This window comes from Anabrus simplex, chromosome X (assembly GCF_040414725.1).
Source record: "Anabrus simplex isolate iqAnaSimp1 chromosome X, ASM4041472v1, whole genome shotgun sequence".
Taxonomy (NCBI): domain Eukaryota; kingdom Metazoa; phylum Arthropoda; class Insecta; order Orthoptera; family Tettigoniidae; genus Anabrus; species Anabrus simplex.
The window spans coordinates 178,020,735-178,045,259 of record NC_090279.1 but is presented as its reverse complement, the minus strand read 5'-3'; the positions used below and the strand labels follow the sequence as shown (position 1 = coordinate 178,045,259).

The window sequence follows — 24,525 nt, the reverse complement described above, 5'->3', positions numbered from 1 at the left end:
TGTTACTTGGGTAGTAAACTAACTGATGATGTCAGAAGTAAGGAGGACATAAAATGCAGACTAGCACAAGCAAGAGAGGCCTTTCTTAAGGGAAGAAAATTGCTCACTTCGAACTTTATATAGGAATTGTAAAGATGTTTTTGAAGACTTTCGTCTGGAGTGTGGCATTGTACGGAAGTGAAACATAGACGATAACTAGTTCAGAAAAGAAGAGAATAAAAGCTTTTGAAATGTGGTGCTACAGAAGAATGCTGAAGGTGAGATGAATAGATCGAATCACGAATGAAGAAATACTGAAACAAATTGGTGAGAGGAGATCGATTTTGCTAAATTTGACGAGAAGAAGAGATAGAATGATAGGACACATCTTAAGACACCCAGGACTCAGTTTTGTTTTGAGGGAAGTGTAAGTGTGTAGGGGTAGACCAAGGTATGAATATGACAAGCAGATTAGAGCAGATGTAGGATGCTGCAGTTACGTGGAAGTGAAAAGTTTAGCACAGAATAGGGTGGCATGGAGAGATGCATCAAACCAATGCATGGGATGTCGGCTCAATCAACAGCAGAAAATCCATAAGGTAAAAGTAGGTCGAGTACAGACGACACTATTCGTCACCTGCTAAATATTATGGACTAGCTGTTACCCACGGCTTTTGTAATTTGATAAAAAGTGATTGTTCCTCAGTATTGCAGTAAGACATTATCTGAAAATTCGGAAAGTATGAACACTCAGAGAAAAATGACACGTCTGTAATATGCTAAGCTTTTGAGATATACTCTAGACATATTCATTTTCAAAGTTCACCAGCTTTTTCACTTCTTTTCACCCGCTTAATTGGATTTTCTGAAAACAAAGTACGTGTTTCGTTATTTTTACAGGAGATCCAAATACCAATTTTCACGTCTGTAACATCTTCAGTTTTTGGGATATAAGTATAATCATAAAACGAACTCGACCATTTTTTACAATTTGTTTTACGTCACAAAAAGTAAATACGTGTTTCCTTATTTTTTAAGGAGGTTCCAAGTATCAATTTTCACGTCTGTAAACTGGTAAGTTTTGAGATATAGATATATTCATTAAAAATTCCCCCCTTTTCACTCCCTTAGCGTCGGAATATCCCATAATCCTTCCTTATTGGGCATCTGCACTGTATTATAAATATATCCCCAAAATTTCATTTCTTTATGTCGAGTAGCTTTGATTCAGAGATGATGAATTAATCAGTCAGGACATGTTATTATATATATAGTTCCCGACTGAGATTTTGCTGAATTATATATGCTAAAACATTATGATATTTGTCCTGGAGTGTTGTCATTCTGGAGAAATGCATAGGTCAAGTATGTGAAATAGTGCCACTGTTCTATTCGTGGTGGCATGTTTAGTCAATCTGATCTGTGGGATTTCACTTAATACCAGCGCTGTAACCAGTGCGGAGACGCATCCGGTTTCTGTCACCACACACAAACACACACACAGTGAGGGACAAGCAGGCAGGAATGTGGGCCAGTGTCTAATCGAACGTCATGTGATCGATTAAACGCTCTCGATAGCCTGCCAACGCCCCATAAAGCTAGGCGAGCACTCACATGTGTATGTGTCTAGTTAAGGATGTCAGAGTGAAATTATATCTGGCAGAAATTCAGATGATGATGATGATGATGATGATGATGATTGTTTAAAAGGGCCTAACAGCTATGTCATCGTCCTATATTGGTATGAGGTGCAATGAAATCAGATGATAATGACAAGATTCATTTCTAAGATATGATAATTAAAACTTCAAAATGTACTCACTGTTTAGAATATAAAACGACATACATACGTACATACATTATCATTATAGACTGTTATGCCTGTCAGCGTTCAGTCTGCAAGCCTCTGAGAATTTACAAAAGGGGCGCCACAATCCTCGATTTGCAACTAGTATTGTGGCCTCATTTAGTTCTATACCTCTTATTTTCAAATCGTTAGAAACCGAGTCTAACCATCGTCGTCTTGGTCTCCCTCTACTTCTCTTACCCTCCATAGCAGAGTCCATTATTCTCCTAGGTAACCTATCCTCCTCCATTCACCTCACATGACCCCACCACCGAAGCCGGTTTATGCGTACAGCTTCAGCCATCGAGTTCATTCCTAAATTAGCCTTTATATCCTCATTCCGAGTACCCTCCTGCCATTGTTCCCACCTGTTTGTACCAACAATCATTCTTGCTACTTTCATGTCTGTTACTTCCAACTTATGAATAAGATATCCTGAGTCCATCCAGCTTTCGCTCCCGTAAAGCAAAGTTGGTCTGAGAACAGACCGATGTAAATATAGTTTCGTCTGGGAGCTGACTTCCTTCTTACAGAATACTGCTGATCGCAACTGCGAGTTCACTGCATTAGCTTTACTACACCTTGATTGAATCTCACTTACTATATTACCATCCTGGGAGAACACACAACCTAAATACTTGAAATGGTCGACCTGTTCTAACTTTGTATCACCAATCTGACATTCAATTCTGTTGAATTTCTTACCTACTGACATCAATTTAGTCTTCGAGAGGCTAATTTTCATACCATACTCATTGCACCTATTTTCAAGTTCCAAGATATTAGACTGCAGGCTTTCGGCACAGTCTGCCATTAAGACCAAATCGTCAGCATAGGCCAAACTGCTTACTGCATTTCCACCTAACTGAATCCCTGCCTGCCATTTTATACCTTTCAGCAGATGATCCATGTAAACTACGAACAGCAAAGGTGAAAGATTCCAGCCTTGTCTAACTCCTGTAAGTACCCTGAACCAGGAACTCATTCTACCATCAATTCTCACTGAAGCCCAATTGTCAACATAAATGCCTTTAATTGATTTTAATCTACCTTTAATTCCATAGTCCCCCAGTATGGCGAACATCTTTTCCCTCGGTACCCTGCCATATGCTTTCTCTAGATCTACGAAACATAAACACAACTGCCTATTCCTCTCGTAGCATTTTTCAAGTACCTGGCGCATACTGAAAATCTGATCCTGACAGCCTCTCTGTGGTCTGAAACCACACTGGTTTTCATCCAACTTCCTCTCAACGACTGATCGCACCCTCCCTTCCAAGATGCCAGTGAATACTTTGCCTGGTATACTAATCAGTGAGATACAAAATGATACAAAAAAGGACTATGAACCCAAAACAGTCAGTTATCCAGTTCACAATTCCTTATTTTCAGAGATGATGCTTGTTGTCCAAAGGGGCCCAAAATCCAGGTCACCAGTCCCTCATAATAGTTATCACTGGTAAAGCAGAACCACTGTCTTCCTTCTTTAGCGGTACTAACCACAGGTAATGTAGACTCATGGTGTAATGTAGACACCCGGTATGTCCAAACACAATGGCGCCACTGACAGGTAACATAAAAATCCATGGTGTTTACCTTCATATCATGAACTTACCTAATTTTAAAAACTCCACTACCGGGCGAGTTGGCCCTGCGGTCAGGGTCGCGCAGCTGTGAGCTCGCAACCGGGAGATAGCGGGTTCGAATCCCTCTGTCGGCAGCTCTGAAGATGGTTTTCCGTGGTTTCCCATTTTCACATCAGGTAAATGCTGGGGGCTGTACATTAATTAAGGCCACGGCCGCTTCCTTCCCATTCCTAGGCCTTTACTTTCTCATCGTCGCCTTAAGACATATCTGTGTCGGTGCGACGTAAAGCCACTAGTGAAAAAAATTGCCTACTAATGTCATTCCACTGACAGCTCGGGACATACCACATAGCCGAGGTTTTCATCTCCTCACTCTCGACGCACAGGTCTGCCCTTCATTTGTATGAAGGAACAGCCATAATATTCCTCCACGTCTAATTGCTAGCTTCAGGTACTTCATCTAACATTGTATAAACAGTCCTAATATATTTATGATCAAATATCATCCACTCCTCTCGTATGTTTATTCTGGGAAGTAGAGAACTTGGAGAGCAAATGTACTACTCCAGCAAGTGCGTGTATTACTTACATAGTGGGTATCATCCTCTTCGTTGTACGCCAGCTTCACGATCCCGTACGAGCCCTGGAACAACAAGACAATGTTGGTAAGACAGTATTACATCCACGAGGCCGCAATGTCTGCACTACTACTCTCATGGAATCATCTGCAAACATTTCGCTTCTATGACACAAAAGGACCGACAAGGAACATATCAAGAAGACTGAACACTTTATAATATTCCTTTTCCGTCTGTATAAATAAATAAATAAATAAATAAATAAATAAATAAATAAATAAATAAATAAATAAATAAATAAATAAATAAATAAATAAATAAATAACAGAACGTTTTGCCTTTCAGAGTTCAGTCTGCAAGCGTCTGTGAATTTACTAAACGTCGCCACAATCCTCTATTTGCAACTAGTGTTGTGGCCTCATTTAGTTCTATACCTCTTATATTTAAATCTTTAGAAACTGAGTCTAACCATCGTCGTCGTGGTCTCTCTCTAGTTCTCTTGCCCTCCATAACAGAGTCCATCATTCTCCTAGGTAACCTATCCTCCTCCATTCGCCTCACATTTTCCCAACACCGAAGCCGATTTATGCGTACAGCTTCATCCACTGAGTTCATTCCTAACTTAGCCTTTATTTCCTCATTCCAAGTACTGTCCTGCCATTGTTCCCACCTGTTTGTACCAGCAATCATTCACGCTAAAGATAGTATCGTCCGGGAGCTGACATCCTTCTTACAGAATATTGTTAATCGCAACTGCGAGCTCACTGCATTGCCTTTAATGCTCCTTGATTCAATCTCACTTACCATCCTGGGAGAACACACATCCTAAATAATTAAAATTACCTAATTGTTCCAGCTTTGCGTCACCAATATGACGTTCAATTCTCTTGGATTTCTTACCTATTGACACCAATATAGTCTTCGAAAGGCCAATATTCATAATTCGTTGCAACTATTTTCAAGTTCCAAGATAGTAAACTGCAGGCTTTCGGCACAACCTGACATTAAGTTGTCAGCGTAGGCCAGAATCCCTTCCTGCCACTTTATACCTTTCAACAGATGTCCCATGTAAACTACGAACAACAAAGGTGAAGGACTACAGCCTTGTCTAACCCCTGTAAGTACCCTCACTGTGATCAATTGTCAACATAAATGCCTTCGATTGATTTTAACACTCTACCTTCGATCCCATAGTCCCCCGAGTATGGTAACATCTTCCCCCCCCCCCGTGCTCTGTCATATGCTTTCTCTGGATCTTCTTCTTCTTCTTAATCTGTTTTCCCTCCAGGGTCGATTTTTCCCTCGGACTCAGCGAGGGATCCCACCTCTACCGCCTCAAGGGCAGTGTCCTGGAGCTTCAGACGTTGGGTCGGGGATACAACTGGGGAGAATGACCAGTACCTCGCCCAGGCGGCCTCACCTGTTATGCTTAACAGGGGGCCTTGTGGAGGGTTGGGGAGTTTTGGATGGGACAGGCAAGGAAGAGGGAAGGAAGCGGCCATGGCCTTAAGTTAGGTACCATCCCGGCATTTGTCTGGAGAAGTGGGAAACCACGGAAAACCACTTCCAGGATGGCTGAGGTGGGAATCGAACCCACCTCTACTCAGTTGACCTCCCGAGGCTGAGTGGACCCCGTTCCAGCCCTCGTACCACTTTTCAAATTCCGTGGCAGAGCCGGGAATCGAACCAGGACCTTGGGGGGTGGCAGCTAATCACGCTAACCACTACGCCACAGAGGCGGTTCTCTGGATCTACGATATATAAACACAAGTGCCTATTAATCTCGTGGTATTTTTTAGTTACCTGGCGCATGCTGAAAATCTGATCCTGACAGCTCCTCTGTGGTCTGAAACCACACCGGGTTTCATCTAAATTCCTCTCAAACTCTGTTCGCACCCTCCCTTCCAAGAGCCAGTGAATACTTTGCCTGGTATACAATCCTTCCTGTTCCGTTGCTTATAGATAGGTGCAATTATTGCTTTTGTCCAATCTGTAGGTACCTTACCATCACTCCATGCTAATATTATTACTCTATGAAACCATTTCATCCCTGCCTTCCCACTATAGTTCACCATTTCAGATCTAATTTCATCTATTCCTGCTGCTTTATGACAATGGAGTTTATTTACCATCCTTTCCACTTCCTCAAGCGTAATTTCACTAACATCATTTTTCTCCTTCCCAATAGATTGGTTCTTCGCGACACCACCAGGAAGGTTTCCTTTTACGTTGAGATTTTCAAAATATTCCCTCCACCTTGGGTCTATTATATGTTCACCCGAATTATCCAAAATGCCGTAAATTTTTTTCCATCTCTTCCTAAGGTTCTCTATTACTGTTCAAAAAGGTTTCCCCACTGCTTGACCTAGCCTTTCCAGGTTATTGCCAAAATATTCCCACAACTTCTTTTTGGATTCAACAGCTATTTGTTTCGCACTATTTCTTTCATCTACGTACGATTCCCTATCTTCATCGGCCCTTATTTGGAGCCATTTCTGATAAGCCTTCTTTTTACGTTTACAAGCTGGTCTCATTTCATCATTGCAGCAAGATGTTTGCTTTTCCCCCATCTTTACACACAGTTGTTCCTAGGCATTTCGTTGCTGTTTCTACTATAGCATCACTGTATGCCACACGCTCTGTTTACATAAAAAATGAAATACTTCAAGAAAATGGTTTAAAAATCTACTGTAGAAGAAAAGTTACACCAGATGAAAAGAGCATAATGGTATCACTAAGGATTTTTACAACGAGAAATAACGAGCGAGTTCACCTTGCGGTTAGGGGCGCGCAGCTGTGAGCTTGCGTTCGGGAGATAGTGGTTCGGACCACATTTTTGCAACCCTGAAGATAGTTTTCCGTGGTTTCCCATTTTCACACCAGGAAAATGATGGGGCTGTACCTTAATTAAGACTAGGGCCATTTTCTTCCAACTCCTAGGCCTTTCCTCTTCCATCGTCGCCATAAGATCTGTGTCGGTGCGGCGTAAAGCCAACTGTATAACACTAAACTAAACTAAAATAAAATCATTTCTTAACTCTGGAATTTACTGAGAGGTAGGAGGTATTTCTTGCTTCTTCGTGTTCAGCTGACTTTAGACAAAGTTTAGGTATAAATAAACGTTTATAATATGTTATGACACAATCTTGAAGACGAATATGTATATGGCATGCTATCTTGAAGCAAATTAATCACGGTAATGGGAAAATATTAAAAAAAACTAGACAATATACAGATTAGAAAGAACGCTTTGCGCTATTTTTAAATAGCAATGTGTTCTCATCATTTCATGTGGCACGCAATGTTTCTGAGGTATCTCAAACGCTTCTGCAAGGTGCTAAGATAAAGATAAGATTTTTTAAATAAAACTTTCATCACGTCATGTGAGCGTTTTATAGGCCCTACGGAACTTCGAGTCAGGTCCGCAGTAGGCCTTAGACCTCTGTTATGCTCGGACACAGGTGGCTTTGAAGTCACTCCAGTGAAGAAGTTCACCAGACACTGGTAAATTTAGATCCATTTTAAAAGATATCATTGACAAGTGAGGACCTACTTTTGATACTTCTGCTTATAACGTTATTTTATTGATTTCTAAATGAAACAACATTCATAAAAATATGTCGAAATTTATGAAGAATTGAAATTTGCTGTCCACAAATCGGGATGCTATTTGCGAAATTAAGTATTCCTAAATATTCTTGTCTGGAACATCCTTGTCCTCAAAATCGGGTAAGAAATACACCATAATCGAATCGAATCGAATCGAATCGAATCAAATCAAACCATAATAATAAATTCACTACCCTCAAGTCGAATGCTATTTACGAAATTAAACATTTCTAAAATATTCTTGTCAGCAACATCCTTTGTGTCAAAATCGGGTAAGAAATACACCATAATGTGATCAGTCGTCCAGGTGGCAGATTCCCTATTTGTTCTTTTCCTAGCCTTTTCTTGAATGATTGCAAAGTAATTGGAAATTTATTGAACATTTCCCTAACTACCCTTCCGATAACCGGATATTTGCCCCAATTTGTCCTCTTGAATTCCAATTTTATCTTTATATTGTGATCTTTCCTACTTTTAAAAACATTACTCAAACTCATTCGTCTAGTAATGTCATTCCACGCCACCTCTCCACCGACAGCTTGGAGCAGCTCGTCTCCTTTCTCCCAAGTCTTCCCAGCCGAAACGTTTCGACATTTTTATAACGCTACTCTTTTGTCGTAAATCACCCAGAACAAATCGAGTTGCTTTTCTTTGGATTTCTTTCCAGTTCTTGAATCAATAATTTCGTTCATTGCGTTTATTTTTTCATTTATCTCACTGTACTCGTCGTTTGCACTGTTCCAGATTACGGGGTGTTTTTAAACTTGGGATATGAAGTCCTCTGTATTGACTTCCTTAAGCAAAATCTTTCATCTTACCTCCGGCAATGCTCTTCTTCATAAAGTTTCCCTCAGCCATCATGAACACAATTGAAAACAACAACCTATTTTGAGAAGAGCACGAGTGGAACTGATGGAGGAGTAAGCGGGTTGTTAGTGGGGAGTGGGTCAGAACCAGATTTCGCCACCAGTGTCCTAGGATAATAGGCTACATTTGAAGCAATGCCCGTCGTGTGTCCCCGGACTCGTCCGCCAGCCAGACACCAGTTTCTGGTGGAGCCTCCAGTGTCTGTAATATAATAAGCTCCATATAACCCAACGTCTACGTCAACTGGTGTCACCACAAGTGTCCTAGTATAATAGAGGCTTTATGTTCGGAGTAAGACAACTGCAAGGGCGTCATCTACTGATGGCGCTTTTGGATTTTGAGAAAGCATACGATCGTGTGTGTAGAAACAAGGAATGGGAGACCTTACAGAATAAAATGTGTCGAGAAGCAGACAACAGATAGAGTGAGGGAGATATACCACGAGAATATTCGTTGTGTGAAAGTAGGAGAGAGAACAGACTGGTTTGATAAAAAAAAAATGGATTAAGACAAGAAATTGTTCTGTCACCTTTCCTGTTCACTGTAGTAATGGACGAGTTAATGACCAAAAAGTGGCAAAGAAAATTTGGGAAGGAAAAATGAAAGTGATGATGTTTGCAGATGACTTATTAATTCGGGGAAAAAGGAAGAGGATATCCAGGAACAGTTAGATGCATGGGAAGAGGAGGTGAAACAATATGGAATGAAATTTAATGCCAAAAAGAGCGAGATAGTGACCACAACTAGAAAGAAGGAGAGACCTCCGAGAGGGATAATACTTGGAGGGGAACAGCTTAGGAAGGTAGGAAGTTTCAAGTACCTCGGAAATATCATAGAGGAAAGTGGAAGAAATGATAAGAAAACAATTGAGCGTGGAAGACAAGCAGGAGCGTTCCTGAAAGGTGTCAGAAGCCTGGTTTGGAGCAAGGATAACCCTCAGAGAAGCAAAAGTGTGATATATAGGACGCGCTATATATCTGTTCTAACAAAGGCATCAGAAACTTGGGTAATGAGGCAGAGAGCCGAGACTAGGATATAGGCAAATGAAATGAACATTCTGAGAAGAAGGATAGGAGTGACAAGAATGGATAAGATAAGAAACGAGAAGGTTAGAGATATAATAAAAGAAGAGCCACTACAGAATAGGATAGAGCCATCTAGACTTAGATGGAATGGACACATGAAGAGAATGACAGAGGAAAGGCTACCGAGGAGGATGCACGAAATGGAGATAACCGAAGAAAGCCAAGAGGAAGTTCAAGAGACAGGTGGATGAAAGGAGTGGAGGAGTGTGTACAGACAAGAGGACATGGAGATGCTTATGTTCCACGCAGACCAACAGCTGGAAACGGCATATGATGATGATGACGGAACTTAAAATTAACAATTTAGAGGAAGACAATTAAAGAACCGGAACAGTCTGCGAAAGAAAGGGTACGTCGTATGGCCAGTTTATCGACATGAAGGAAAAGGTGTAGAAATTGTTTCCGCAAGTTCCCACCTGCCAACATGTGAATTATAAAAGAAGACGAATGGCCAGCTCCATGGCTAAATGGTTAGCGCGATGGCCTTTGGTTCAGGGGGTCCCGAGTTCGATCTAGTTCTTGTTCTCAGCAACTCGGAAAAGAGTTTTGCCTATTGAATGAATAATTAAAAATTGAAAAACTCTTATCTCCAGTAGTGTATAACTGACTGCAAAACCCAGAGTTATTATTAAATATATGAGTATTTTTGACATGCCTGTCAAATTATTTCAAAAATAATGAAAACTTTACCACAAGGGGCATTTTCCACGCAACATATAAAACGAAACATTATCTGTTAATAATAAATTAAGTGCGGCCAATATCCAGTATTCGGGAGATAGTAGGTTCGAACCCCACTATCGGCAGCCCTGAAAGTGGTTTTCCGTGGTTTCCCATTTTCACACCAGGCAAATGCTGGGTCTGCTTAATTAAGGCCACGGCCGCTTCCTTCCCACTCCTAGCCCTTCCCTGTCCCATCGTCGCCATACGGTGCGATGTAAAGCAACTAGCAAAAAAAAAAACTAATTTACTTCAAATTTTGTGCGGTGATTTATCTTATTAATAAATGCTTGTGTTTCAGCTTTGATTATGATAAGTGTTAAATTGTAGAAATTCCCTTAAGAGGAAGAACAACTCGGCAAACATCGTCTATTAACCTATAAAAACCTTAACATCTGTAAGCTTTATTTATAATCCTATTTATGTGATACTATGGACGTATTCTTCGCAAATGTTGTGAATATGTTCGTGTCTTAATCCTAAAAAGTCAAAAATTCAAACGAAATGAAATGGCGTATGGCTTTTAGTGCCGGGAGTGTTCGAGGACATGTCTTTTGATTTGACACCCATAGGCGACCTGCGCGTCGTGATGGGGATGAAATGATAATGAAGACGACACATACACCCAGCCCCCGTGCCACCGAAATTAACAAAATATGGTTAAAATTCCCGACCCTGCCGGGAATCAAACCCGGCACTCCTGTCGCCAAAGGCCAGCACGCTAACAATTCAGCCATGGAGCCGGGAGAAATTTCAAATAGCAGGTTAACATTCTGTACCACCGATACGTTGCATTTACAGGACAGAGGGAGACGAGAATGAACGGTCGTACTGTTCTTGAACAAGCGCCAAACGTGTTACAATGGGTAAACTAACCTGCATGTTTGAGAGCAGTTGTATAATAAATACGCTTTATGCTTACAACCTTTAATCTACAGAAAGTTACTGCATGAGTTTTATGAACAACGCCTGACCTATTTCCTCGCCCTCTAAATTGCAGCTTATCTGTGCGCGAGGCACGATTACATTCTGAGTAATTTCTCTGTATCTAAATGACATCTGAAGGACATTTTAACAGGGCTTTTTGTTACCTCTTCTGTGCTATTCGAGGTAAATATAGAAGGCGCATGCCGTGTATATGTATATTGCACACGCGAGATTATATAAGCGATATTCGGACAAGGAGCACAAACTCCGCTAGTTTTTATTACGATACAAGGTTTAAAGGCATACATGACCAGAGAAGTGTCTGTCCGAAAGGTGGTAATCCCACTTAAGTTTGGACAGATACCTTTGATCAAACAAAAATGTATTTTATGAATTTCTTTTAATTAAAATTGAAAATTTCTCTTTATAACAGTGCAAAATTTTTGTTAATATCTTCAATACTTTCGAAGTTATGATACAAAATGTGAAGCTCTGTCACCCATGAAAGCCCTTTATCGGTAAGTTTGTTGCTTAACTTTTGATTTTCAGAACCGTGGAAGTTTTTAAGATATTAAGATGAAATTTTGCATGCATGCATATTCCATACAGAAGATTGTATATTATAATTATTGAGCTAGCTTCATTGGTTAAGTTTAAAACATTATTTCAAGTAAAATTAATGGAAAAATAATAATAATTTCGTGTGGTTATTTCTAGCCGAGTGCAGCCCTTCTAAGGCAGACCCTCCGATGAGGGTGGGCGGCATCTGCCATGTGTAGGTAACTGCGTGTTATTGTGGTGGAGGATAGTGTTATGTGTGGTGTGTGAGTTGCAGGGATGTTGGGGACAGCACAAACACCCAGCGCCCGGGCCATTGGAATTAACCAATGGAGGTTAAAATCCCCTTAACCACTCGACCACCGCGCCACAGTCTCTCGCTTGATGGTACCTGGCATCCTAAACCTCTCGTAACATTTTTCGACATTTTAAAAATAACTTTTTTTCGAATTTTTTAAGAGTTGCTCGCTATTACTTTGCCAGTGGGTTTTTGTGATTTAGTACTACCAACCTACAAAGTTTGAACAAATTCGGTCATGCGGACATCGTGACCTCCCCTTGCAAGTTTCCTTTTAGAGTTCATTTCTATTGCTGTGGCAAAAATTTAATACACCCCATATTTCTATGTTCAGAGGCGTAGTTCCTCCTTAAAACAAAAATAAAACACAATAAAATATTTATTTCAGTAGTTGATTATAATCGAATGTCTTGAGCAACTCAGAATAGAAAGACGCAATTCCTTAAAAAGTGTATCATATCTGATCATAGGTAGGTTCTATGTGCCTTTTATTGTACGTTTCTTGGGTTTTCTCACAAATTTATTAAGGTAAAAATAGAACAGATACTCCTCATTTGAAGTATATGGGAAAATTTGAGAAATAGGCGAGTTGAAGATCTTCATTTTGGTATATGTTACTTTGTATTTCACATGGAAAATTATTTAATACAAAGGATTTTGCGTTTGTAACGGCCGTAGCCGTGTTGAAACACCGGATCCCGTGAGATCTCCGAAGTTAAGCAACATTGGGCGTGGTCAGGAGTTGGATGGGTTGCCACGCGCTGTTGGTGGGGGTAAGGGAATGGAGGAGCGGAAAGGAACTGGCCACCCTACCGCACGTAAACTCCGGCTCAGTAACACCTCTGCCGTGGTTCGGACCTGCCTTCGGGCAGTATAACCCTTACCTTACCTTTGCGTTTGTGTGCATATCTCTTAGTAAAGTGATACCACCACTTATTCATAAACTTAAAAAATTGCTTATAGGAACGATGGGACATGAAAGGGACAGGAGTGGGAAGTAATCGACCGTGGGTAGACTCCACTAAGGTACTGCCCCATCATTTGCTTGGGTTCGATATCCCAAAACTTAACAGACACTTTGTTGTTGTGAGATGGACTGCAGGCAATGGTATGTCGACAAACAGGGTTAAAAGTCAGGTTGTGAGTTTCACAAATGGAAAAATGTCCTCTCAGTTTTAATTACTGCGTTGATGGGGTGAAATTTCCTTTTGGGGATCATTGTAAGTATCTAGGTGTTAATATAAGGAAAGATCTTCATTGGGGTAATCACACAAATGGGATTGTAAATAAAGGGTACAGATCTCTGCACATGGTTATAACAGTGTTTAGGGGTTGTAGTAAGGATGTAAAGGAGAGGGAATATAAGTCTCTGGTAGTACCCCAACTTGAGTATGGTTCCGGGATTACTTGATTCAGGAACTGAAAAAATCCAAAGAAAAGCAGCTCGATTTGTTCTGGGTGATTCCGACAAAAGAGTAACGTTACAAAAATGTTGCAAAGTTTGGGCTGGGAAGAACTGGGAAAAGAAGACGAGGTGCTAGACTAAGTGGTATGTTCCGAGCTGTCAGCGTGGAGATGGCGTGGAATGACATTAGTAGACGAATAAGTTTGAGTGGCGTCTTTAAATGTAAGAAAGATCACAATATGAAGATAAAGCTGGAATTCAAGAGGATAAAGTGGGGCAAAAATTCATTTATAGGAAGGGGAGTTAGGTACTGGAATAACTTACCAAGGAAGATGTTCAATAAATATCCAGTTTCTTTGAAATCATTTAAAAAAGGGTAGGAAAACAACAGATAGGGAATCTGCCACCTGGAGGACTGTCCTAAATGCAGATCAGTATTGATTGATTGATTGACTGATCCATAAATCGTTCCGCTTGCACCGAACGGAAGGCAATGGACGACGAAGTGTCTGTTGCTGTAACTCCCGAAATGTTTATTTTCAAAAATACAATTTTTCTTGTATATTTTGTGTAAGAAAAATCATTCTGACGTAATTTTAACCGGCATTTAACCTAATTGGAAATTTTAGAATCACATAAAACACATCTAAAGCCAAATGTAAAATGGTACTACATATAAAGTGAGTTGTAATTAGCACTGTTGTTCTGATTGATGAACTGGGGTCAACGAGATTTTTTTTGCTGCTAATTCCATTAAATGGGCAACGAGGCTGTACAATTTATGAACTGTGCATAAAAATGTTCCCCACTTCGTGAAATTAGCAGTTACACTATCTGCACGCAACATATATTCGCAAATGTGTTTGCAAATTCTAAACTTGTCATCATGCTGGAATTGAATTACAGAGTTGTAAACTAAAATTATATCATAGCATATAAATAAAGGAAGGATAATAACCGGATACAAATGTGGAGTGGGCATTGTTTGCAAATCTGTTTTGTTATGTTGGACACTACGACAGCCCATAAGGCAGGACTGCAGAATTGCCAATGTATTTCAGCAATCGAGTTCACACAGAAAAATAATATAATTTAGATTCACAGCTTAATAATAATAATAATAATAATAATAATAATAATAATAATAATAATAATAATAATAATAATAATAATAAATATAATATTACTAATAATAATAATAATGATAATAATAATACTAATAATAATAATAATAATAATAATCATGGCGTATAGCGTCCAGAGAGGCCTGGGGCAGGTCTTTTACTCGTAGACGGCCTATTAGGCGACCTGCATGTCAGTGAAGATAAGGACCCTACCTAGGATGATTTCTAATGCTGAATACGCCAGACACACCCAGCCCCCGAGCCAATGGATTTAATAAATTAAGGTTAAAATCCCCGACCCGCCCGGGACTTTCTGAACCGAAGGCCAGTACGCTGACCATTCAGCCAACGAGTCGGATTTGATGATGACGCTTGTTGTTTAAAAGGTCCTAACATCTAGGTCATTGGTCCTTAATGGCATGAAATGAGACCAAATGTAAAGACAATTTAAAATTACAAAAGTCATCCACTGACCAGAATTCAAAACTTTACTGTGAAGAATGAATGAATGAATGAATGAATGAATGAATGAATGAATGAATGAATGTATATGAATTTATATAATCAGCGAATTCAACACACAATATTGAATGTTAAAAATAATGAGCTGTGATGCTTGGAACCGCGTTTGCTGTTAGAACCAAGATCCTTAAATCGGTTGCAAATTTCGAACCTGTGAATGACAGATTGTCTATACTCACAATTAAATGCGCGAACAAAACCTACGCCCTAGTTAACGTACATGCTCCTACAAACGATAAGAACAAGTCTGATCCAGACGAAGTTGATAATTTCTGGGACCTACTGGATGAAAAATTAAACAAAGTCCCCAAACACCATGTCAAGCTTCTTTTGGGTGACTTAAATGCCCAACTAGGTCGTGAACAGAAGTACAAGAAAGTTATAGGAAATTACCCTGCTCACAAAAGAACCAATCCCAACGGCAAAAGACTGGTGACCATTTGCGAAAATCACAACCTGCAGGTCATGTCAACCCACTTTCGCCATCTACCCAGAAAGCAAATGACTTGGCGTTCTCCCGTCCAAGCCCTCGGAGAGTTCCAAATTGATCATGTTGCAATCTCCAGGAGAAACAGCCCTGAGATTATGAATGTCAAGGTAAAGAAAGGCATCAATGTGGCCTCAGATCATTATATGTCTCTTATCAAATTCAAACCAATTCCCGCAAACACAAGGAAGACAACCAAACAGATCACACGCTTCGACAATGATAAACTTCGGCAAAGGGTCGAGGAGTTCCAGGAGAAGGCTAGACCAAATGACTGTGACTTTAACAACGCCAAAAGTCTCCTTGTTGAGGCCGCCAAAGACGTTGCAGAAATCAAGAGAAGCAAAAAGCATGCCTGGTGGAATGGTACCTGCGAATCAGTCCTCCAAGAAAGACTCAATGCGTGGAAACAGTACTACTCTACGAAATCAGAAAATGATTGGGAAACCTACAAAACCTAACGTGCCCAAGCAGCTAGGGTGTTCAGAACTGAGAAACGTAAATACGAAAAATCTCTCATTGAAAAGATAGAACAAAACTTTAGGAAGAATGAAAGCAGAGAGTACTATAGAGCCTTCAAACGCAAACTCACTAGCTATAAACCACCATCTCTATGCTTTGAGCGAAAGGACCGCTCACTGGCGACGTCAAATGAAGAAAATTGCAGCATTCTGGCAGACTACTTCAAGAATTTACTTAATTGCTCTAAACCGCAAAGCCCCATTGAAACCAAGGAACCCTTACTCAGGTACCCAGATTCCAGACCACCCGACAGAGATGAAATCAAGCGCCACATTGCCCGTCTCAAAAATAACAAAGCGCCGGGGGAAGACTCAGTAGTAGCAGAACTATGGAAATATGCCCCAGAGGAATCACTTGATATCTTGCAAAAGCAAATAGAAGAAATTTGGAACAAGGAGACCCTACCCGAAGATTGGAAAATATCTTTGATCCATCCATTACACAAAAAAGGCAGCATGAAGAACATCAACAACTACAGAGGAATATCTTTGCTACCCGTGACTTACAAAATTCTATCACTTGCCATCCTGGAGCGTTTGGAAGCACAAGTCGAACATCAAATAGGTGAATACCAAAGAGGGTTCAGAAAAGGTCGCTCAACAGCTGAACAGATCCAAAATCTCAAAACGATCATCAGATATTGTACACTAAGGTCCAAGCAGTATGTGTCTGTCTTTGTGGACTTTAAGAAAGCGTACGACTCCATTGACCGGGAAGTCCTGCTAAACATCTTAAATGAATTTGGAGTTGATTTGAAACTGCTGGCATTAATTAGAGCCACTCTGACCGATACAAAATCCAAGGTGAAGTTTCACGGATGTCTCTCGCATTCCTTTGACATCAAAACAGGAGTCCGACAAGGTGATGGGCTATCCCCGATACTCTTCAACTGTGTTCTTGAAAAGATAATCAGAACCTGGCGGGTGAGATTACAGGAAACCAACTACAGTCCATTGAGAATAGGAACCAAATCTAAGGGGATAGCAACAGACTGCTTAGCATTTGCCGATGATGTTGCTGTTCTCTCAAACGACATAGAAACCGCTAGAGCTTAAGTTGAAATTTTAAAGGAAATTGCCGAACAAACTGGTTTGCAGATATCGTTTGAGAAAATAGAAGTAATGACTAACATCAAAGAGGCTCCCCCAAAACTCCATACAAAATACGGGGACATCACCCGAGTAGACAAATTCAAATACGGGGTGAGATCATCATGAAAAATGGACTGGACAAAGAAGCACTTCAGGAGCGAGTACGCAAACTGGAAATAGCCTACCAAACATCCCGCACAATCTACAACAAAAAATGCCTTTCCCAAAACACCAAGATACGTCACTATGAAACAGTTCTGAAGCCAGTAGTTCTATATGCAGCCGAAACCCTGTCTCTACCAACAAAGAACTCCTTGAAGAACTGGATAAAGGAGAACGCAAAATTGTGAGAGGAATCTTGGGATCAAAGTACATAAATGGAGTCCATCAAAAGAGATCCAACAAGGAAGCCTACAGCAAAATAGAGAAAATTACCGACACAATCAGAAAAAGACGGGCACGATTTTACGGTCATCTGAAAAGAATGGACGGAAGAAAGTTAACTAAAGAAATATTTCACTTTTTTGATTCAAACCCCAAAACCACAATTCCCTGGTTTAGAAATACCAAAGAAGACCTTCAAATGCTACATATCTCAGCTGAAGACGCCCTTAACACAGATCTCTTCCGCAAGAAAATATTGACGAACGGACTAAACCGAGACGAGCAACCGAAGAAAAGACACCGTGCCCCTTGGACAGAGGAGCGTATCAGGCCCACTCACAAAGAATGAGGGAAATTTGGGCTCTAAAGAAGGCCAAGTTCAGTGTCAAATGCAACAAGACTTAACGTGGTCCTTGATGGCCCCAGCGAATTATATATAATAATAATAATAATAATAATAATAATAATAATAATAATAATAATAATAATAATAATAATAATAATAATAATAATAATATTTTATAATGTGGTAGTAAATCCCATCTGTTCTGTACGCCTCAGTATCTCGTGATGGCCAGGAAAAGATCTCTCAGGAAACTAAAACTCAAATAAAGGATAATCCTGAGCAGAATACTGGGACACGAGATCCGGAACATCCCGCATGAGTCCATACATGACCATCCAAAGTTTCGGCAAGCCATGCAGCGGGGATTTGTTCCAACGTCACTTACGAGTAGGAAGAACACAGAAACCAGCGGGCTTACGTGGACGGAGGGTAGAAAGCTGGTCCACAGTCAGAAAATGAAGGAATAGTGGAAGAGGAGAAAACAGAAGGCGCTTGTGACGAGAAGATGCGAGCCCCGTGGTCCTTAGTAGGCCCAAAAGACAAATAATAATCATATTATTTTCTTTACGTCTCACTAACTACTTTTATGGTTTTCGGAGACGGCGAGGTGCCGGAATTTTGTCCCGCAGGGTTTCCTTTAAGTGTGAGTAAATATACCAACACGAGACTGATATATTTGAGCGCTTTCAAATACCACCGGTCTGAGCCAGGGTCAAACCTGCTCAGGAGGCCAACAACTCAACCGCAGTAGGTTCGTGGCACTAACAAAGGTCAATTCCGCGCCTGTCTTCTATTTTCCGAACCAATTTTATTCTGTCCACGCGGTACGTAACATTTTAATATTAAATTGATTTACCAGTGGATGCTTATAATCCTGTTATCTAGCATTGAATTACAGACAAAGCTTCATAAAACATGTTCGCAGTGTTCATATTTAATTACGAACAACAACAAAATTAATTTAGTTGTATGCAAGTCTATAGCAGGACAGGCGATAAATAAATCCTCTCTTTGTGGAGTTACGTACGCTGATTGGCCTTTTATTTCTGCTTAGTGGATGGCTTATATTAATGAATGTGTGAACAGGTTCCAATTAATTTCAAATATTGTTTGTTTTAAACACAATGTGCAGGCTCTATTGAAATCAGACCATTTACTTGCGAGATAGATGTGAATAGAGTATTGGAACTGACGGTTACACTGCGCTTGCCACGCATTGCTCTATAGGTGGAATTATCCACATCTATATAAATACAACCTGTGACTTACTGTCCTTCGAACTAGTCCCCTCCCATAGCTATGCACTGCTGAGATCGGCGATACATGTCCTGGAAACTTTGCTTCCTTTGGGATTGTGTTCAAAAGCCTCGTCATGTTTCGTTGGATGTCCAGGAATATCGTCAAATCTCTTTCCTTTTAAAGCGAGTCTGAGTCGAGAGTTTTGGTCTCTGACCTTTTTCCGACGAGGGGATTCCGGAGAACGCCATTCCAAAGTTTGCCGTTTCGTTTCAGGGCCGTACCTGAGACACCAGATTTCATCCTCAGTAACGATACACTTCAAGAAATTTGGTGTCGCATCCACCGTTTCGACAAAATCCTGTGAAGCCTCTAAACGTGCCTGCTCCTAATCGTCAGTCAAGTGATGTGGCACAAGACGAGAACACGTTTTCCGCTCCCCTAACTTCTGGGTAACGATTTGTTGCACGGATTCACGGTTAATCTGCAGTTCATCCGCTATCCTGCGCACAGTTAATCGCCGATCGTTCGCGATTAATGTCCTCACCTTCTCACTGTTTTTGTCAGTGACGGCGGTCGCCGGTCTTCCGCTACGGGGGTTGTCAAAAAAACGTTCCCGGCCTCCTCGAAAACGAGCGAACTACTCGAACACACACTTCAAGGACAGTGCTTGATCTTCATAAACACATAGCAGATTGCATGCGTTTCTTTCGGTGTCTTGCCAAGCTTAAAACAAAACTATACATTGATCTTTTGGTTGTTCATGTTCCTATTCGCAGTTCAGAACCAATGCACTAAACAGGTCCTACACGGCACACACACGGGACTCAACTGAACAACGTTGGGAGCAGGTGGCCAAACCCTGCTGCTACGCAGCTGCAGCGGTGTGTGTCACCAGTGTTGCCGGATCAACCGTTCTGACTCAATTCACCGAACTTTATTGTCACAGGTTATATATAAATAACATTGTAGGGGATCCGCTGTCTGCAATTTAGTTCTTTTTGCCAATTTTTCAGATATTTATCCGTTTTAGGTCAAGTAAAGACAGTCAACAGATTCAAGAGCAGATCCAGAAGTGGAACGAAAAACTAACAGCACATGGACTTCGACTCAATATCCAGAAAACTGAGCAGATGGAGTGAGGTCTGAAAACAATTAAAATAATTCAGATAGATGGCCAAGATTTCAGTGAAGTACAGGATCTCTTCTTATGAACCCAGACCAAGCGCACGGCTGAAAGAATAATTTCAGTTTTTTCGACAACAACGGCTCCTAGTTTTGCTAATAGACTAGGTCCAAAATTAAACTCTTATTCAGCAACTTATTTATATAATTTAGTGAAGTTTTGGAACCCTGTATATAAACATCGCTCTTGCGAGAAACTTCTGGGAATCTGGTAGAGATATGAGTTTACAGAGGGGAGATTTTTATTACAAAGTCTATAAAATGGAACTGATGTCTATAGATACTCCTTGACAGCTCGAGGCGATGATACACTTTATTTTTCTTTTTATTCTGTGCAGACGGCTGGAGAACGTGTTTAAGGTGGCTCTGGACTGAATAGAGTCTCTAGCAGAGGGCACGCTGCCTGCATGCTGCTCCTCGTGACAGCGTGGAAGCTCTCCACGGGACAAGAGGATTACTTTATATATTTGATGAATGGCGAGAGAAAACTGAGGTAGAAAGATCAGGAGGTTGAGGGGATAAAGATAAAGACCGAAACATAAAAAAGAACCAACAGTTTTAGTTCTTCAGGCAAGCAACTCAATGCTGAAAACATCCTAGGAGTATGAGCTACGAACTTTTGGTAAATATAATATAATAAAGTATGAGAAAATATTGTTCATTTTTCCTAAACATTGCAATCCTTTTCATAAACATTGTTATCCGGTCGATTAGATTAGCAGTTTGCCTTTTTCCACCACTACGACCACTAATATGAGTCAATGCATTGTTTCGCTTAAGCACCACTACGAGCGCTAATATGAGTCAATGCATGGTTTCGCTTAAGCACCACTACGAGCGCTGATGTGAATCAATGCATTGTTTCACTTAAGCACCACTACGAGCGCTAATGTGAGTCAATGCATTGTTTCACTTAAGCACCACTACGAGCGCTAATATGAGTAATGCATTGTTTCGCTTAAGCACCAATACGAGCGCTAATGTGAGTCAATGCATTGTTTCACTTAAGCACCACTACGAGCGCTAATGTGAGTCAATGCATTGTTTCGCTTAAGCACTACTACGAGCACTAATTGGAGTCAATGCATTGTTTCGCTTAAGCACCACTACAAGCGCTAATATGAGTCAATGCATTGTTTCACTTAAGCACCACTACGAGCGCTAATGTGAGTCAATGGATTGTTTCGCTTAAGCACCACTACGAGCGCTAATGTGAGTCAATGCATTGTTTCACTTAAGCACCACTACGAGCGCTAATGTGAGTCAATGCATTGTTTCACTTAAGCACCACTACGAGCGCTAATGTGAGTCAATGCATTGTTTCGCTTAAGCACCAGTACGAGCGCTAATGTGAGTCAATGCATTGTTTCGTTTAAGCACCACTACGAGCGCCAATGTGAGTCAATGCATTGTTTCACTTAAGCACCACTACGAGCGCTAATGTGAGTCAATGCATTGTTTCACTTAAGCACCACTACGAGCGCTAATGTGAGTCAATGCATTGTTTCGCTTAAGCACCACTACGAGCGCTAATGTGAGTCAATGCATTGTTTCACTTCAGCACCACTACGAGCGCTAATGTGAGTCAAGGCATTGTTTCGCTTAAGCACCACTACGAGCGCTAATGTGAGCCAATGCAGAGTTGCACTTAAGCCTTTATAACTACCTTCAGAGTGGACATTTTTCAAAAATAAGAAAACGCCGGAGGATGTCGAACTAAGAAACACATTACAAAAAGGATTATGTTAATATTTAATTTGGTTAGGATTTGAATAAAAATGAAATCGAGTGAAGAAACACGCGATTTTAGGCTGTTTTTCCGGGACTATATTTAGTCCAGAAGTGATTTTCGAAATTTCTTTTTAGTTTGGAACACCTATCCAAAACTCACAATTTGAAACCTTTCCGGGCTCTTTGACCCTTCAAGCTTCGGCACAACTGAGGAAATTGCTTAATTTTACATTTTTCGTAGTAAGGGAACCCCTACTTTTTCTGCTAAGAAATTAACGTTAAAAAACACATACAACTATCATGCTGAGCAAGTTGCTATACTGACGCCCCTTGAGAAGTTACGAGACAGACAATATGCGTAAAAAATCTGACCTTTTAGGAAACAACTGTAAGCACAATAAATTGGTGGAAGAAAGACAAAGTATTTTACGATATCTTCAGAAAGGAAACTGCATCAAATATTTTACATGAATCCAGGCTCATGTTGACAATGAAGGAAACGAACTTGCAGACCATCTGGCCAAACAAGCTGCAACAAACCTGGACTTAGAAGTGGTTTAGAATTGAGCACCTATCTGCACAATAAAACAAGACCTGAGGAGGAAACCATTCGACTGTGGGAGAGCGAGGGGTGAAAATACTACAAACGGAAGCATAACAAAATCATACTTTCCTAAGGTACTGAAAATTAAAATAAAACTAACAAGGGGGCATTCCCTACGCGTCATCACCGATTTCGCTCAAATTTATAGAACATGCAGGGCTTGGCTGGAAAGGAAATTACTCGAAGTGGGAACTCCAGATGGCCAAGCGTATAGAAAATAAAAATAAAAATGTTGACGCGCCTCTCGCAACGTATAACCCACTTACTTTAACCCGCACGTCGAGCAGCTGTTGACGTAGCGGTAAGAGCTGGGACAAGTAATTCGATAGTCGAGGGTTCGAAATCCCGTGTGGAGACCTTTTTTTCTATGGATACGTTGTGGTTGTATTTATGGTTGTAAAACTGCGGCATTTATGACGTGTGCTAGATGGAGAAATAATTATTGTTTCCCCTTTCTACGATAAATATCATCCCGACACGTGTAAAGCATCGAATGTCAATGAATAAAATGATTTTTCATGTACAAAGTCTTTCCTTATGCTCTTTAATTACAATCCCTTGTTGAAAGGTGTGACAATGAAATCCCAACTTTTTTACCTTTTCTATGCCTTTTGAGTATAAATAAATAAATAAATAAATAAATAAATAAATAAATAAATAAATAAATAAATAAATAAATAAATAAATAAATAAATAAATAAATAAATAAATAAATAAATAAATAAATAAATAAATAAATAAATAAATAAATAAATAAATAAATAAATAAATAAATAAATAAATAAATAAATAAATAAATAAATAAATAAATAAATAAATAAATAAATAAATAAATAAATAAATAAATAAATAAATAAATAAATAAATAAATAAATAAATAAATAAATAAATAAATAAATAAATAAATAAATAAATAAATAAATAAATAAATAAATAAATAAATAAATAAATAAATAAATAAATAAATAAATAAATAAATAAATAAATAAATAAATAAATAAATAAATAAATAAATAAATAAATAAATAAATAAATAAATAAATAAATAAATAAATAAATAAATAAATAAATAAATAAATAAATAAATAAATAAATAAATAAATAAATAAATAAATAAATAAATAAATAAATAAATAAATAAATAAATAAATAAATAAATAAATAAATAAATAAATAAATAAATAAATAAATAAATAAATAAATAAATAAATAAATAAATACATAAATAAATAAATAAATAAATAAATAAATAAATAAATAAATAAATAAATACATAAATAAATAAATAAATAAATAAATAAATAAATAAATAAATAAATAAATAAATACGTAAATACGTAAATAAATAAATAAAAAAATAAAAATAAATAAATAAATAAATAAATACAATGAATTATTCACCTCTTTGCTTAATTGGAAAATGAATAACATAAAAGTTGAGAGGACAAAAAGTCTCCACACGAGCAGTCGAACCCTCGACCACCGAATTACTGGGGCGAGCTCTTACCGTTACGCCAAAAACTGCTCGACGTGTGGGTTAACGTAAGTGGCTTATACAGTGCGAGAGCCGCGTCAACATTTTTATTTTTATTTTCTATACGCTTGGTTATCTGGAGTTCCCACTTTGGGTACTTTCCTTTCTAGCCAAGCCCTGCATGTTCTATAAATTTGAGAGAAATCGGTGGTGACGAGTAGGGAATGCCCCCTTGTAAAACAGCTATGACAACAGGAGACGGAAAATTTGATGAATACTTCTCTACAGAAGACCCTACATGTGTATGTGTTGAAACAGATAATCAGACATATAGAGTGTATGTTATTCAACTCCGAGAGAT

The 24,525-nt window shown here is 39.3% G+C and overlaps 1 protein-coding gene across 1 annotated transcript in view; it reads right to left on the bottom strand.

Moving 5' to 3' along the window:
* LOC136885912 (calcium/calmodulin-dependent protein kinase kinase 1) overlaps positions 1-24,525 on the bottom strand; it is an 890,523-nt gene that overhangs the window by 84,105 nt on the left and 781,893 nt on the right. Inside the window, exon 4 of the mRNA XM_067158603.2 lies at positions 4,001-4,054. Coding sequence (XP_067014704.2) covers positions 4,001-4,054 — 54 coding nt within the window. The remainder of the gene's footprint in view (positions 1-4,000; positions 4,055-24,525) is intronic.